The sequence below is a fragment of the Pipistrellus kuhlii genome, unplaced genomic scaffold (assembly GCF_014108245.1).
Source record: "Pipistrellus kuhlii isolate mPipKuh1 unplaced genomic scaffold, mPipKuh1.p scaffold_m20_p_1, whole genome shotgun sequence".
Classification (NCBI taxonomy): domain Eukaryota; kingdom Metazoa; phylum Chordata; class Mammalia; order Chiroptera; family Vespertilionidae; genus Pipistrellus; species Pipistrellus kuhlii.
Genome location: NW_023425404.1, coordinates 196115850 through 196130453, shown reverse-complemented (window position 1 = coordinate 196130453; position 14604 = coordinate 196115850). Strand labels below are relative to the sequence as shown.

Sequence of the window (14604 nt, the reverse complement as noted above, 5' to 3'; positions counted from 1 at the left end):
CAACCCTCCGTCGCCTCGGTGCCTGCTGTTCTTGTTGCCCACTGTCCTTGAGAGCATTCTCCACACAAGGATGGAGGAGACAGCCCCAGAGTGCCTGGGGTAGGTCTGCACTGTCTGTAGGGAGGGGCCAGGCCACTTCAGGCAAGCGTAGTGAAGCAGCATGGGGGGCATGCATGGTTGTAGTGGGCGACCAGAAAGGGAGTGAGGCCTCCCGCCTGGGGCAAGGGGTGGGGACAGAGGGTGTTAGGTTAAGGCCCCTGGATTGATTCTTGAAAGGTCTTTCTTACCGACTTGCTGTATTGGGGCGTCTTTCTCTTCCTCCTGCCACCTCACCCACCCACTTGCACCTGCAGACTCTTCCCCCCACCCCTCCCCATAGGGGAGGCAGTGGGCAGTAACGGGCTCAGAGCAGTCCACGGAACCACGGTGAGACGTGACCATGAGTCTGGCTTTGGTTCTTAGCCAGCAGCCCCTCGGGCAGGCAGCCTATACTCATGAGCTGCAGGGTTTCTGTCCGTTAGGCTGCCTGAGATGACAGTGAAATTAAAGTGACGTGCACAGGCATCTGTAGGTAGGAGGTATTGAAATGTTCCCGCCGCGGTTTACCATGGACTGTGGCGCTGGCTGCAGGGAGGCCCATCCCCCGACACCTCGCTTTTCCGGCACGTGGCTCTCCAAGTGCCTGGGCTGCAGCGAGAGGAGCCACAGTGACCGGGCAAAGGGGCAGCATGCTTAATGCAGAGACCCATTTCCGTTCTGAGGGGATCCTCCAGTTCCCAGTTAACGTGTAACCATTTCTCAAGACACTGGTCCAATCATACGGTCCACTTCTCAATGTAAACTTTCTACTGAAGCATACATACAGAAATGTGTAAAAACCTAAATGGACAACACTGTGCACACACCTGTGCCACATCTAAGACATGGGCTATTTATTTGTATTCTTACCATGTCAGCGTGAGCTATCTGTGAATGGTGGCATAGGGCAGTGGTCGGCAAACTCATTCGTCAACAGAGCCAAATATCAACAGCACAACGATTGGAATTTCTTTTGAGAGCCACATTTTTTAAATTTCTAACGCCACTTCTTCAAAATAGACTCACCCAGGCCATGGTATCGTATTTTGTGGAAGAGCCACACTCAAGGGGCCAAAGAGCTGCATGTGGCTTGCAAGCCGCAGTTTGCCAACCAGTGCCATAGGGCAATGGGCCCTTGGTGTCCTGCCTCTCTCAGCATTCCCGGGGTCCATCCACGTTGCTTTGATGCTGTCTTTGTACTGTACAGTCCCACCCCTCTATGTTGAGATGCTGGCTGTTTGCAGGGTGGCTGGGTTTCTGAGGAAATGGGCATCTGTCTCCTGGCCGTGTGTGCTCTTTCTGCCCAGGGCATGCCTGGGCATGGCACTGCTCAGTCACCGGGTGTGTCTCCGCTTTGACAGACACAGCCACACGTTCCCCAGTGCTTTTACCTGTTCCCACTGCTGCCCTGTGTATGAGGGTAGATGGGGTTTATGTGGCCCCAAATGTACTGAAAGTTAATATTCCTCAAGTTTCCATCTCTGAATCTCTCTAGGTAGTTCTGGTTTTTTTTGAAACTGTCAAGTCAGCTTAATCGGGGGCTTTGCACTAGACTAGATTATACAACTGGAAAATGGTACCTCCAGGTTTTCTCAGCAGATTTCTGTCTCAAGTGATGCTAAAAATAAGTCAGAATAGCAACTCCCCAGCGTCTTAGTTATTCTACCGTGTCCTTAACAGTGAAAGGAGCGCAGGGCTTGCTCAGCCCCCTTATCATTAGGTTTGTGAACTCCTGTAATTTGGGCTTGGAGCATCCTGTGTTGGTTACAAAGCCGCGATGGCTCCTGGGGAAGCGGATGTGCTGGTGAATGAGCAGCTTTGTTTGAGTGCGAGACTCCCGGAGCTACTTTTTGCTATGGGATCCAGGCGAGCTTTAATTTATTCCCTTTGATAGAAGCAATCAAGCTGTCCCTGCGGGAGTGCAAGCTGTAATTGCTGGGTAAATACATATGTCAGAGTTGAGAGGTCAGACACAGCTTGGAAGACGAGGCCTTTGTTTGGCCACAGAGTGGGTACTGTGAGCCGCTGAAATCCTACTTTTGCCGCTCTGCCCACCTGGTGACACCAGGCCGTCTCCCCGGAGGCCGGTGGTAGTGTGTAGATTGGGTTTCTCCATTGGAGATCAAAGGCGGGGAGAGCCTCAGTTTCCCGGTGGCTTCCCCACAGCACTGCTCTTGGCATCTGCCAGCAAGTTTGCATCAGGCACTAATGGAAACCTGACAGGATGGCCCTGCTCCAGCCACGGGGAACCGAGCAGAGACATCTCATAGCTAACGGAAACGGCACTCTCTCCTGGTGTCAGGGGAGTTAAGGTAATAGTTGTCTCCGCATTAAGGGGTTTCTGCATAAAAGTTAACCCTCTTGGCACTTGTTACTATGCAATTCTAATTTATTTATTTATTTATTTAAATATATTTTATTGATTTTTCAGAGAGGAAGAGAGAGGGAGAGTTAGAAACATCGATGAGAGAGAACCATCGATCAGCTGCCTCTTGCACACCCTCCACCAGGGATGTGCCTGCAACCAAGGTACATGCCCTTGCCCGGAATCGAACCTGGGACCTTTCAGTCCGCAGGCCAACGCTCTATCCACTGAGCCAAACTGGTCCCGGCTGTGCAATTCTAATTTAGATGCTATGGGAGTTGGCATCGACTTTTATAGCACGTGGTTGTTTTTTTCCCTTAATTGATCTGTATTCTAGGATGATCCACAGAAGTGTCCGATGCTCTACCATTTGAACGTGTTTGAGAACCATAGTTATTTATATGACTAAAGGGAGTTTTAAAAACTGGCTTCTTGAATGAAGGCCAGTGTCCCAGTGAGAGATACTAACATCTATGAGCATGTTCCTTATGCTGGTGCTTTTCTAAGGGCTTTGTATGTATGAACCCATTTCTGCAGGTGCTCGAAGTCCAGAGGGGCACAAGGAGAGAGGAGTGCTGCTGCATCGGTCTGGCCTCAGGGTTGCAAGTGCAGGAAACAATTCTAATTAGCGTTAATTTGAGGGGGAAAAATCTTTTTTTTTTTTTGCTGAGATATCTGTGTAGTCTTAACAATGGATAACAACAATGATTGAAACAGAGCTTCCCACAGGCCAGGCACTGCTCTAAGTACTTTGCATGTGTTAATACTGTTAACTTTCCAATCCTAGGAGGTAGGCACTATCCTCAGTCCCATTTTGCAAGTGAGGAAACTAAGGCAAAAAAGAGAGTAAGTGGCTTTCCCAAGGTTGAAAGGGCCAATGATACAGACCAGCAGTGAAGGCCAGCCAGGCAGCTGGCTCCAGAGCTCAGTCCTTACCTAGGGGACCTCGGCCTTCACTAGGTGGCTGGATTCAGGAGTTGAGACGACACTACCAAGACCTCTTGGCTTGGCTTGCTCCATGTGTCTCCATGGTGACAGCCCCAGGCCCACACTGACCTCACAGCTCACCATAGCAACAGAGAAGGTCATCCTAACCCCCACTGTCAGATCTGGCTCAGGTCTTGTGCCCTCCCAGCCTCCTGAGAACGCTGCAAGACTCCTACAGGAAGGAGGGAAAGTGGTCTCTCAGAGGAAGGATGCTGAGCAGACATAAGTATGGCCACGCGGAAAGCCAGTCAATGGTGATCAAGGGCCTAAGTGAAAACCAGGAAACGGGGGGCTCCTGCTACATGCAAGGCCCTGGGGAGACACTAAGACATGGTTGTTGCCCCATCAGCTCCGGAGAGAAGGGGCAAAAGGGAACTTACAACAGAGTCACTGGAGCCTGAGGAAAAGGAATAGCTAAGAGGTGAGCAGGAGCCTTTGAGCAAGGCCTGGCAAGCCCAGTTCAGCAGTGATGAACAGCAGCTACCACCGCTTGGAGGCATACTGCATGCCAGGCACTACACTAAGCAATCGCTATATATGTTGCTAAGGGGAGGCCAGCAAAGGTCATGGTCAAATTCATTTCCCCCCACAAGTAATGCATATGGAAAATGAAAATGTCTTGGTTGGTAGCACGCTGATATCATATACCTGTCATTAAGGTGCACAGCGCACACATTTAAGAAGTCATTCAAGGGACCTGACAATGAAGACGTGCTCATGAGATATTGGATCTTTTCCAGCCTGCTTTTAAGTATCACCAATATGGCGTGCAAGTAATGCCATTTAAAATATCGGGGGACAAAGCTGGGAGGATTTCAGATCCAAATACAAAGGCCCTGGAACCACCAAAGGGGAAACCAGATCTGACTTGAACACACTACATATGGAGACCCGGGGGCTGTTGCCATGCTCTGGGAATATTCAGTTACCAGGGAGACCCAGCACTGACCTTTCCGCAGGGAACAATGCACAGAAGACTGTCTGACAAGAGGAATTCGCTTCCTGTTAACAAGGCGCTGCCCCTGCACAAAGGGGGGCAAAGACCCCTTGGGCTTTGAAGAGGTGAACCCTGCTTCTTTAGGAGTCTGGAAAGAAAAAACAAAACAAGAAAGAGGAGGTATTGTGTAGAAAGGCCATATGAGCCACCCAGCTGTTAAATCCTTTGCTCCAATGGGTTTGCTAGAGAGGCTGAAGAACTGATAGAAATAACCCAGTAGGAACTTGACATTCTTAATACATTTCTTGTGCAAATACCGACGGCATATAGAGAAGGTATGGAAGAGTGCCAACTGATTTAAATTTTACTTCCTGGGTGACTTTCTGGGCTATCCACCCCTGTATCTGACACACTTAAAAAAAAAAAACAAAAAAAACCACACCTTATTTTAGCACTCTACTTAATGTTCTTAAATAACGTAATTTTAAATATAATTAAACTAAAAACATCCCACAATAAGACTACAGACATCTGTCTTCGAAGAGAAGAGAGAAAGGAGCTGGGGCGCACGAGGGCACTCCTTTTGCACAGGCACTTCTCCTCACTGTGCACCTCTCCCCACGGGGCCCTTCTCCTCACGGACACTTCTCCTCTCAGGGCACTTCTCCCCACGGGGCATTTCTCCCCACGGGGCAGTTCTCCCCACGGGGCACTTCTCCCCACGGGGCACTTCTCACTGCCCACTTCTCCTCACAGGGCACTTCTCCTCACGGGGCACTTCTTACTGCCCACTTCTCCTCACAGGGCACTTCTCCTCACGGGGCACTTCTCCTCACGGGGCACTTCTCACTGCCCACTTCTCCTCACGGGGCACTTCTCCTCACAGGGCACTTCTCCTCACGGGGCACTTCTCCTCACGGGGCACTTCTCCCCATGGGGCACTTCTACTCACGGGGCACTTCTCCTCATGGGACACTTCTTCCCACGGACACTTCTTCCCACGGGCACTCCTCCTCACGGGGCAGAGGGCACGGAGGAGGGAGCGGCGCATCCCGCCCGGCCTGACCAGGCGGCACCCTAAGGAAGCTCCATCCTCAGGGAGAAAAGGGCTACTTCCGGTCCTGAGAGGCCCCGCATTTGACATTGAAATCCTGTGGCGGGTTAGAGCAGGAAGAATGCGAAACCCAAACACGTCCCGCCCTAGTTCCTCACCCCTTAAACCTCAGAGGCGAAACCGGACCCACCGCTCCTAGAAAGAGGCCCCTCCGCCCGCCCGGAAGTCGGGGCCGGAAGTTCCGCGGGTGACGTCACTTCCGTCGCGCTTCCTGGAGGCGCCAAGATGGACGCCGCGCGGGCCCGGGAGCAGCTCCGGCGGCGGTACCTGTTCTCGCCCGACGCCGAGGCCCCGCCGGACGGCAGAGGCTGCGCCGGGCCGGGTAAGGCTCCCCGGGCGCTCCGGGCCGCGCCGGGACACAGCCGGCCTCCCGCCCCCGTCCCCGCCCCGGCGGGAGGCCCGGCTTCTCTCCTCGGGGTTCGCCGGTGGTTTGCCGGTCGGGTGCTGTGTCCGAAAGGACCCTGAAGGCCACGAAGCCTGCGCTTCTGCCTCCGGGCTGTTCTGACGCGGCTTGGCGATGGGTGCTGGCCATTCAGAACGCCCACCGGCCGGCTTAAGGATCAGCCAGAGGTACGGCGCCGGCACAGAGGGGTGTGCCGGGACCTGTTTCCTCTCCGCACCGCTTGTCGTGGCCCTGATCGTCCGCCGCGGAGACTGGCTGGACCCACAGGCCGACCGCGGGCCGGGGTGCGGGGTCCGCCCGGAGGCGCCGGGCAGGCTGCGGTGTGCCGCCCGGGGGGACGACCGAGCGGGAGGCCCACCGGGTGGAGGGGGGCGGGTGTTCCTGTCGGCGGGGGAGGAGAGCGGCAGCAGGTGATGCTGATGGTTGCTTCTGGGCAGGGGACCCGGGAGAGATGGATTTCACGTTGGGTCTTGTTGGCCGGCATTATGTAAACCGTTTGCATTTGTTGCGTTTTGAAAATAAACACAGAGCACCAAAACCGGTTTGGCTCAGTGGGTAGAGGGCCTGTGGACTGAAAGGTCCCAGGTTCGATTCTGGTCCAGGGCATGTACCAGAGGGGGGTGTGCAGGAGGCAGCTGATCGATGGTTCTCTCTCATCGATGTTTCTAACTATCCCCATCTTCCTCTCTGTAAAAAAATCAATGAAATATTTTTAAAAAGAGAACTACACAACACTCAATTTATATAAATAAATAAAATAAACACAGAAGACATCGTGCCCAGCTGCGCTGGTCTCTCCGTTATGAGGGTCTCTGTATTGAGAATAAGCTTCTCAGGAATTCTAAAGGGTGAGGATCTCAGTGTGTACCTGCGGTTGGTTCTCCCCTGAAGGGAGAGGGGGCTCGGCCATCGCCTGGGGGAACTTGGTGGAAATAACTCATTTGATCCAATCTCCCCTCTCCCCACACCTGTTCTGTCAGGTGGAGTCCCGGGTGGAAGAAATCTGGGCTCGTCACCACCCATCTAGACACACTGTGCCCGTTCCACTTTTGAGCCGCCTGAAAGGGTTGTGTTTGCTTAAAATAATTAGTTACAAGTAGTATTTTTGGAAAATTGCCTCTGTTTTGTGCTCTAACATTTGCCTGTGGCATTTTCCTTAATAGGACTTTTGACCTTCCTAGATGAAATATGAGACATAACATTAATATTCTGACACTACTAGATGTTGTCATTCTTTCTGAAAGACTGAATATGAAGATTGGATTTCAAAATCCATTTAAAGGAGAAAAGTTGACTGTATTGAACATGTTTTATAGTGAGTTTCTAGTAATTATTTCTGCAGTATAAGCCTGTTTTGGTGGTTTCACAGATGTTTGTGCTATGGTGGGAGAGAATCTGGTTCTCAAAAAGCTCTGGGAAATCTTTTTGTTGGCTTAAAAGAGGTGATTTCCCCCCCCCCCCCCCATGGACTTCATGGTAATTTAATAAGTTGAAATCTCCCTTATTTGCAGGAGCCTCTGCAGCTGTTGAGAAAAAGCAAAAACCTCTTCCAAGACTTAATGTCCATTCTGGATTCTGGATATTGGCATCCATTGTGGTGACCTATTATGTTGATTTCTTTAAAACTATTAAAGAAAACTTTCACACTAGTAGGTAAGAAAACTTTCCTGAATACCACATGATCTCACTTATTTGTGAAATATAATAACCAACATAAACTGATCAACAGAGACAGAAGCATCGATCAGACTGTCAAACCTCAGAGGTAAGGTAGGGCAAGGTGGTGACTAAGGGGGAGAGATCAACCAAAGGGCTTGTATGCATGCATAGAAACCTAACTAATGGACACAGACACCAGGGGGTGAGGACATGAGTGGTTGGCTGGTGGGATAGGACACATATGTAATAACTTAATCAATAAAGAAAAAAAGTAATTAAAAAGAAAAGAAAACTTTCCTGGTTCATAAGTTAAACACCCTTGTCTTATTTTTTGTATTTTATTTTGTTAGTTGAATTTTTTTTTTTTTTAAAGGGAATGGAGGGAGTGGGGGAGAGAAATAGAAAGAAAGAGAGAAACATTGATGTGAAAGCGATACATTGATTGGTTGCCTCCCACACACACCCCAACCAGGACCGGGAATTGAACCCACAGCCCAGTGTGAATTAACCATCTTCCACACTGATTTTCAGCATTCCAAGAAACCTGACTTAACGTGGAGGAGTTAATGGTGCCTGTTTATTACTCTCATACTCACTTCTTCCGAAAGAAAAGAAAAAAAAAAAACCAGAAAAACAGCTGCTCTCTTTCCTGTGGTTTTAAGGAAAATGCATAGTTGTAACCGGGAGGGTTGCTTATGAGCACACACACGCATGCCTACATCAAAGGCTTACTTTTTCATCCTCTCGTGGGTCTCAGGCTCGTCCTTTCTCACCCATGTCCCCGTAGATTGAGACTCTGAAATCTGGAATCCAGTGATTGTGGGTCCCTCGGTGTCCTCTCCCAGTTGATATTCTTGTAGAAACAGATTTTTTTCGGCAACCCAGGAAAACGTGTAAGATTTTGGCTGGTTTGCTAAGAGCTGTCAATCCTGATGCCGTTTTTGTCTCTGCAGTTGGTTTCTCTTCGGCGGCGCCTTGCTGCTTGTCAGCCTGTCCATTGCGTTCTACTGCATTCTCTATCTGGAGTGGTACCGTGGGATTGAAGATTACGATGTGAGGTATCCAGCCCTGATACCCGTCACAACTGCTGCCTTTATCGTGGCAGGAATTTGGTACGTTGACTTCGAAATATTGATAGAAAAGAAGGTGTTGATCAGGCCCTGATGTACATGGTACGAATTTCAGAGGAAAAAAAAGGGCGAATGGGGAAAATAGTCTCCCTGTCATTTCCAGTCTCCAGTTTCCTTATCAGTGATAGGTTCTTTTATGTATGTAACTATTTAAAACACAAATGGGGACGTACTGTATGCATTCTGCAATTAGCTCTACAGCGGAATGAGGTACCGTGAAATGAGCATTGGTGTAAACCCCTCCAGGTCTGGGAAGAATGGAGCTAAACTTCAAAATCCCTTTCCTGCCTCCCCATAGCCACTGCCCCAAGGAAACACTGTCCTGGTGTATGCTAATTCCTCTCGTGCAGCCCTTAAGTACTCTGTTCTATTTTTTTAACTGTATAGAAATGGATTCAAAGTTTGCTATTTACACATATGATTCACCTGCCTTGTTGCGGATAACAGTTGTTCATTGCGGTTGAGCAGTCCAGCCTGTAGCTGAATCCCAATTTATTTTTCTACTATTGATAGCATTTGGATTGTTTCTAACAGAGAAATGCTTTTAACCATCTTTTAACCATAATGGTTTGATAGTGTGGGAGGTTGAGAGCAGGTGATGGCCATTCTAGTTCATGTCCCTTTACAGATCCCGACTTGAATCACTAAGTTCCTCTTAAGTAAGGTGACCAGCATTTCAAAAAAGTCCAAAAGATTTAAAAGATTCTTTCCAAAAATCGTGACTTTTTTAAGACACCATGGGACACGAGACAAATAGTTAAAAATTGGGACGTCCCACCAAAAGCGGGATGTCTGGTCACCTTACCCTTAAGTCAAGCCAGCCCTCATTAGGAGACCTGTGAATCTAGTCCATGCACTTTTTGAAGAGATTGTGATAGTTCTAGTATTTGTTAGATCACATCTTTGAGAGAGGAAAAATATACATGATGTCGGCTGAATGAACTTGCCCAAGCTGAGGAATGACAGTCCTCTCCCTCCAGGTTCCACAGTAAGAGTACGCGGGTGCAGGTTATAGCTGGAGTGTCAGCCTGTGGTCTTTGCCTTTCAGCTTCAACGTTGCTCTGTGGCCCGTGTGGTCATTTTTCACTCCTCTGCTGCTCTTTACCCAGTTCATGGGCCTCGTGATGTTCGTCTCACTCCTGGGGTGACTCCCGCAGGTAAGCTGCCTGGGAAGGTCGTGCCGTGATTGACCTCATTTGAAAAACATCCTTCAGGACAGTTTTCAGGTGCTCCTGGTGCCGTGGTTCGTTTGTGTTCACACGGAGCTCAGCTAGAAGGGATGGAGCGCCTTCCCTTTGGTGTAACGTGGCTCTGACTCCGAGGGCAGCCTCGGCCCCACAGGGCTCACAGAGACAGCACTTGCTCCTCCCGGTATAAATACTCACACCTGGGACCAGTCTTTTTTGTTTTGTTTTTTTTAAATATATTTTATTGATTTTTTACAGAGAGGAGGAGAGAGGGATAGAGAGCTAGAAACGTCGATGAGAGAGAAACATCGACCAGCTGCCTCCTGCACACTCCCTACCAGGGATGTGCCCGCAACCAACGTACATGCCCCTGACCGGAATCGAACCTGGGACCTTCCAGTCCGCAGACTGACGCTCTACCACTGAGCCAAACCGGTTTTGGCTGGGACCAGTCTTTATTGAAGTCAACTCACATACACAGACTATGGGTTGGTTTGTGCTTAAAGAATAGGAATTTTGGGGAAGTGAACAGTTTTACCCAATTGGGGGAAAAAATTCTGCCATTTCCTGACTATTCTAGCTGCCTCATAAAAATCTGATGGATGGCACACCAACTTTTCCCTTCGTCTTATGTATGGGATTTCTGCCTCCCCACTAACCCCTGTCTCCTAATTGGGCCTGTGGCCCCACACGGTGGGGTCTGCTTGCTGAGTGTCAGATAGCACATTTATTAAGCACGTGTGTGTTCAAAGGACTCACTCGGGGCTTAGGGTCATGGTGAAAGAGACAGGTGGTCTCTCCCTCCCTGTCACTTGTATCAGAACTGGGAGGAAGTTGACTCCAAACATCAGTTTACAGGATGGAAATTAGCCCAGAGAGGTAAAAGTTATCGGGTGCTAATGAAAATGGTCATGTCCGCAACTGAGCATGTTCTCCCTCTGGAGTTTAGAGGGAAGTCAGTGTAACTGGGAAAGAAAGGTGCATAGCCTAACTTTGCCAGCACACCCATGACCACAGCCACGCTGATGTGTAGAGTCCCCCACACACTGCCAGCACATCCATGACCATGGCCACGCAGAGGTGCAGACTTTGACCACAGCACCCTGATGTGCAGAGTCCCTTCCACATTGCCGTGGGGGCCCCCAGGATTCTTAAGAGTGCGCCCTTTATCCTGTTGATATATGTCACCTTGTCTGACCATGCCCCCTGCTTCTCCCCTTGTGATGGTGTTAAGTCTTGGCCAGTTTTGAGTTTTTGCCCATGTCAGGGAGCTTTGACTGCCTGCTGACATGACTTATCAATGGTCACAAAGACCTGGCAGACTGAACTGCTTCCTCACCTACATCCACAGCGTAGCGCATTATCTCACTCCGGGCATAAATGCTGGCTTTCTTTCAGGTTCAAGGGCATGTAAACCGAACCATTAAACATCCAGTTGACCGGAAGCGTTCCAGATGTGGAAAAGCTACAATGTGTTTCTGCATCCTGAAGTGAGTGATGTTCTTAGGAAAAATTGTAACTTCATAGATCTGTGGTTGAAATCAGGATAAATTATATTTTATTTGCATATTCTTAAATTCAGATGATTTTTCAGATTCATAATAGGAATAATCTCTTCAAAATAGAAATAACTAAGTTGCAGTGTGAATCTGAATCCCTGGAGAAAGGATCGGTGGGGACGTCTAAATGAAGCTTCATTACAGATGCGCAGTACTCCGGTGTTGTCGGTGGCTGCTCATTCTTCATTTGAGGTGACGGTCGTGTCCCTGTGCCTTTAGCCCATGAGCAGTGACTGTGGGCCTCACTGTGTAATGCCTTCGTTAGTGAGGGACCAGCCGAATGTATTCTATGCATTCCTGTTTGGATTTTACCGTTCTGTGTAAATTTTCGGTTTTTCAGCATGTTTAACATATGAACTTTTAATGATTTTTAAGTATGTATAATTATTTTCCTTAACATTTAAATAAAATATTTTTATAACTTTCTTGTGATTTTGTTAATACAAACTTGGGAATAGTTTGTTTTCGCTATCAGTGCTGAAAAGTTACCTGTAGAAATGAGGTTTGTTTTTAGAGAAAGCGGCTGATGTTAGGACTCACCAGCCAAACCGCCACTCCATACTGCCTTTCCCTACAAATCCACATTGACTTGAGCTGAGGTGGTTTTTATGGCGATGGGCACTCCTGGAGCCCCTGCCATCTGCCAGGCCCTCAGCTCTCCTTCCCTCCCTCCAATCCTCCCTCCCTCCCATGTTCCCCAGGCATTTTGTCCCCGGGCTTCATCTTATCCCCGGGCCTCCGATACCTGGCACAGGGCAGTGCTCAGTGCACATTTCTCAGTGGGTTAAAAAAAAAAAAGTTAGATGCTAGAGAGCAGAGTGAATCAGACATAGTCCTTGCCATTAGGGAGCTCAGAATGTTGAAAAAACAGTTATGACTCGTGGGTATTAGAGGGATGGACAGTGGACAAATCCACCGGGGCCACAATGAATGAGTGTCTTGGTTTCCTGGGGCGGCCATGAGAAAGACCACAAACTAGATGGCTTGACCAACAGAAGTTTGTGGTCTCACAGTTCTCAAGACTAGAAGTCCAGAAGTTTGAGATGGAGCTGTCGGCAGGGGTGGCTCCTGAGGGCGTGAGGAGAAACGGTTGCAGGCCTGGCTCCCAGCGCTGGTGGGCTGGTGGTCGGGTCTCCCTTCGTCTCCAGATGGCATTCTCTCTGTCCTCACATCTTCCCTCTATGTGCATGCCGTCAAATGTTCCCCTTTTTGAAAGGACAATCATATTGGATTAGGGCCCACTCTAGTGACCTCAGCTTGTTCATTTATAGACCTTATTTCCAAATAAGGTCACACTCCCAGGTCCTGGGGTTAGGACTTCATCATCTTTTAGGGGGACACTTATTGAGACCTACTATGTGCTGAAAACCACCGATCTCCATCCTGCACAATACAGCAGTGGTCAGGACAGGCAGCAGTCTTTTCGGCAGGGCAGCCAGACCTCGGCCTGCACATTCCGGGGAAGGGTGTGTGCTAAGAGGAGAACAAGGCAGGGCCAGAGCACAGTGGGGAGGACGCACCACCCTGCCCCACGCCCACACTGACCATATGAGGAGCCAGGCCTGCTCACTCATGCGGACCCATCCGTCTATGCATTCAGTGCCGCCTCGTCTAGGTCACGTGTCAAACACAAGGCCCGCGGGCCAAATCCGTCCCGCCAGGCCTTGCAATGTGGCCCGAACCGTGCTGTCATCACTGCACTCCGCTGCGTTTCCATCACAATGACAGTTTATGACTGTTCAGTAAACCATCCGGCCCGTGATTTAGGCTGGATTTTAGATTTTGGCCCCTTCTCTGATTGAGTTCGACACCCCTAGTCTAGGTACTGAGCATCCCCCTGGCTTGGCTCGAGGGACATCAAGATGATGGACACGTTCCCTGGTCACCGCCTGCCTTTCCACCCTCGTTTCTGTGCATATGTGCCATCCTCTCTGGGGGACACCCTCGCCTCTCCTGCCCCATGTCGCCTGGCCAGCTCCTACTCCCCGTACAGAGGTGCTGCCTCCTCTGGGAACCCCTCACCCTGCCTGGCAGACTTGGGCTTCCCCAAGCATCTCCTCCAGGCAGCCCTGCCCACGGGCTGCTGGCTTGTCTCACCCAAAGCCATGAGCTCCTTAGGCAGGGGGGCCTGCACAGATACTTGCCCATTGAGTGTGTCTCTACCAGAATGTCAGCTCACAGCCCGTCCCCAGCCCGGAGCAGAGCCTGGCCAATGACGCGGAGCTGAAGAAGCGCTGACCACGTGGATGTATGAACCAACTGGAAAAAAAGGCAAGCAAGGCCAGGCCCCCAGGCTAGCTCCCTCCTGGCCCAGGGCTCCTGCAGCCAGGAGCCTCTGCCCGCTGGAACTGGCTGTGTACTTTGCTGGATCCACTGCAAAAGGAACGCAACAACAGAGCCTTCACCCAGGGGCGGGCCCTGCCTCACCGTGCAGGACCTCGTAGCGGCATCTTAGCGGGCCATTCAGGAGGACTGAGCGGGCTTGCAGCAGACTGAGGGTCTGAGGGAGGGGGTCTGGGCCTCTGTATCAAGGACCCCGGCCACCCCACCCCACTCCACCCTCAGCTCCAGAAGTAGCTCCCCATCTCTCGTGGGAGAGAGAGAGAGCACCTTTGCTTGGGAAGTGGCTCCTTGCAGACACGGGGACACCAGCTGGACAGAGACTCAGAAAGACACACCCTCTCCCTATTCATCGATGTAGGGACCAGCGACATAGATGTAGGGACCAGCAACAGCCTGGGAGCCGCCAGCCTGACGGAGAGGCCTGCACAGAGGGAACGTACGCAGAAACCAGCAGGGAAAGGACAGACGGATTGACACTTTGGAGCCTGGGACAGCGCCAGCACCGCGGATCCCAGAGCTCCGCTGGGCTGCAGCCACGCCCCCGCACCCCTCCCACCCCCGGGGCTGGCTCAGGGGACCCCTGGCCCCCACGCCCACCGCAGGAGCCGGGAAGCTCCTGTCGCTCGCCTGGGGGCCGGGCGCCTGGGAGCTGGAGGACGCGGGCGGGCAGGGGCAGGGCTGCCTGAGGTCCGGGGCATCAGGGGCGGGAGCGGCCGCGTGGGTCGCGGAGGGTGGGAGGGAGGGAGGGAAGGAGGGAGGGACGGGGGAGGGAGAGAGGAAGGGAGGGAGCCCCAGCATCGCGGGGCAAGGGGAAGTGGGCGGTGCGCGCCGGGAGCGGAGTG

The 14604-nt window shown here is 50.9% G+C and overlaps 1 protein-coding gene across 1 annotated transcript; it reads left to right on the top strand.

The window, feature by feature from the left end:
- The first annotated feature begins 5639 nt into the window (after positions 1–5639).
- TMEM128 (transmembrane protein 128) lies at positions 5640–11844 on the top strand. Its single transcript, XM_036420593.2, has 5 exons — positions 5640–5803; positions 7396–7537; positions 8497–8655; positions 9722–9830; positions 11259–11844. Exons 1-4 carry the CDS (start codon positions 5707–5709, stop codon positions 9819–9821), a joined length of 498 nt encoding a protein of 165 aa, XP_036276486.1. The 5' UTR covers positions 5640–5706; the 3' UTR covers positions 9822–9830; positions 11259–11844.
- Positions 11845–14604: the final 2760 nt, after the last annotated feature.

Coding starts and splice junctions, on each gene's coding strand:
- TMEM128 (XM_036420593.2), top strand. CDS start 5,707: ATGGACGCCGCGCGGGCCCGGGAGCAGCTCCGGCGGCGGTACCTGTTC. Junction 7,538..8,496: donor GAAAACTTTCACACTAGTAG/GTAAGAAAACTT, acceptor TTGTCTCTGCAG/TTGGTTTCTCTTCGGCGGCG. Junction 8,656..9,721: donor TTTATCGTGGCAGGAATTTG/GTACGTTGACTT, acceptor TTTGCCTTTCAG/CTTCAACGTTGCTCTGTGGC.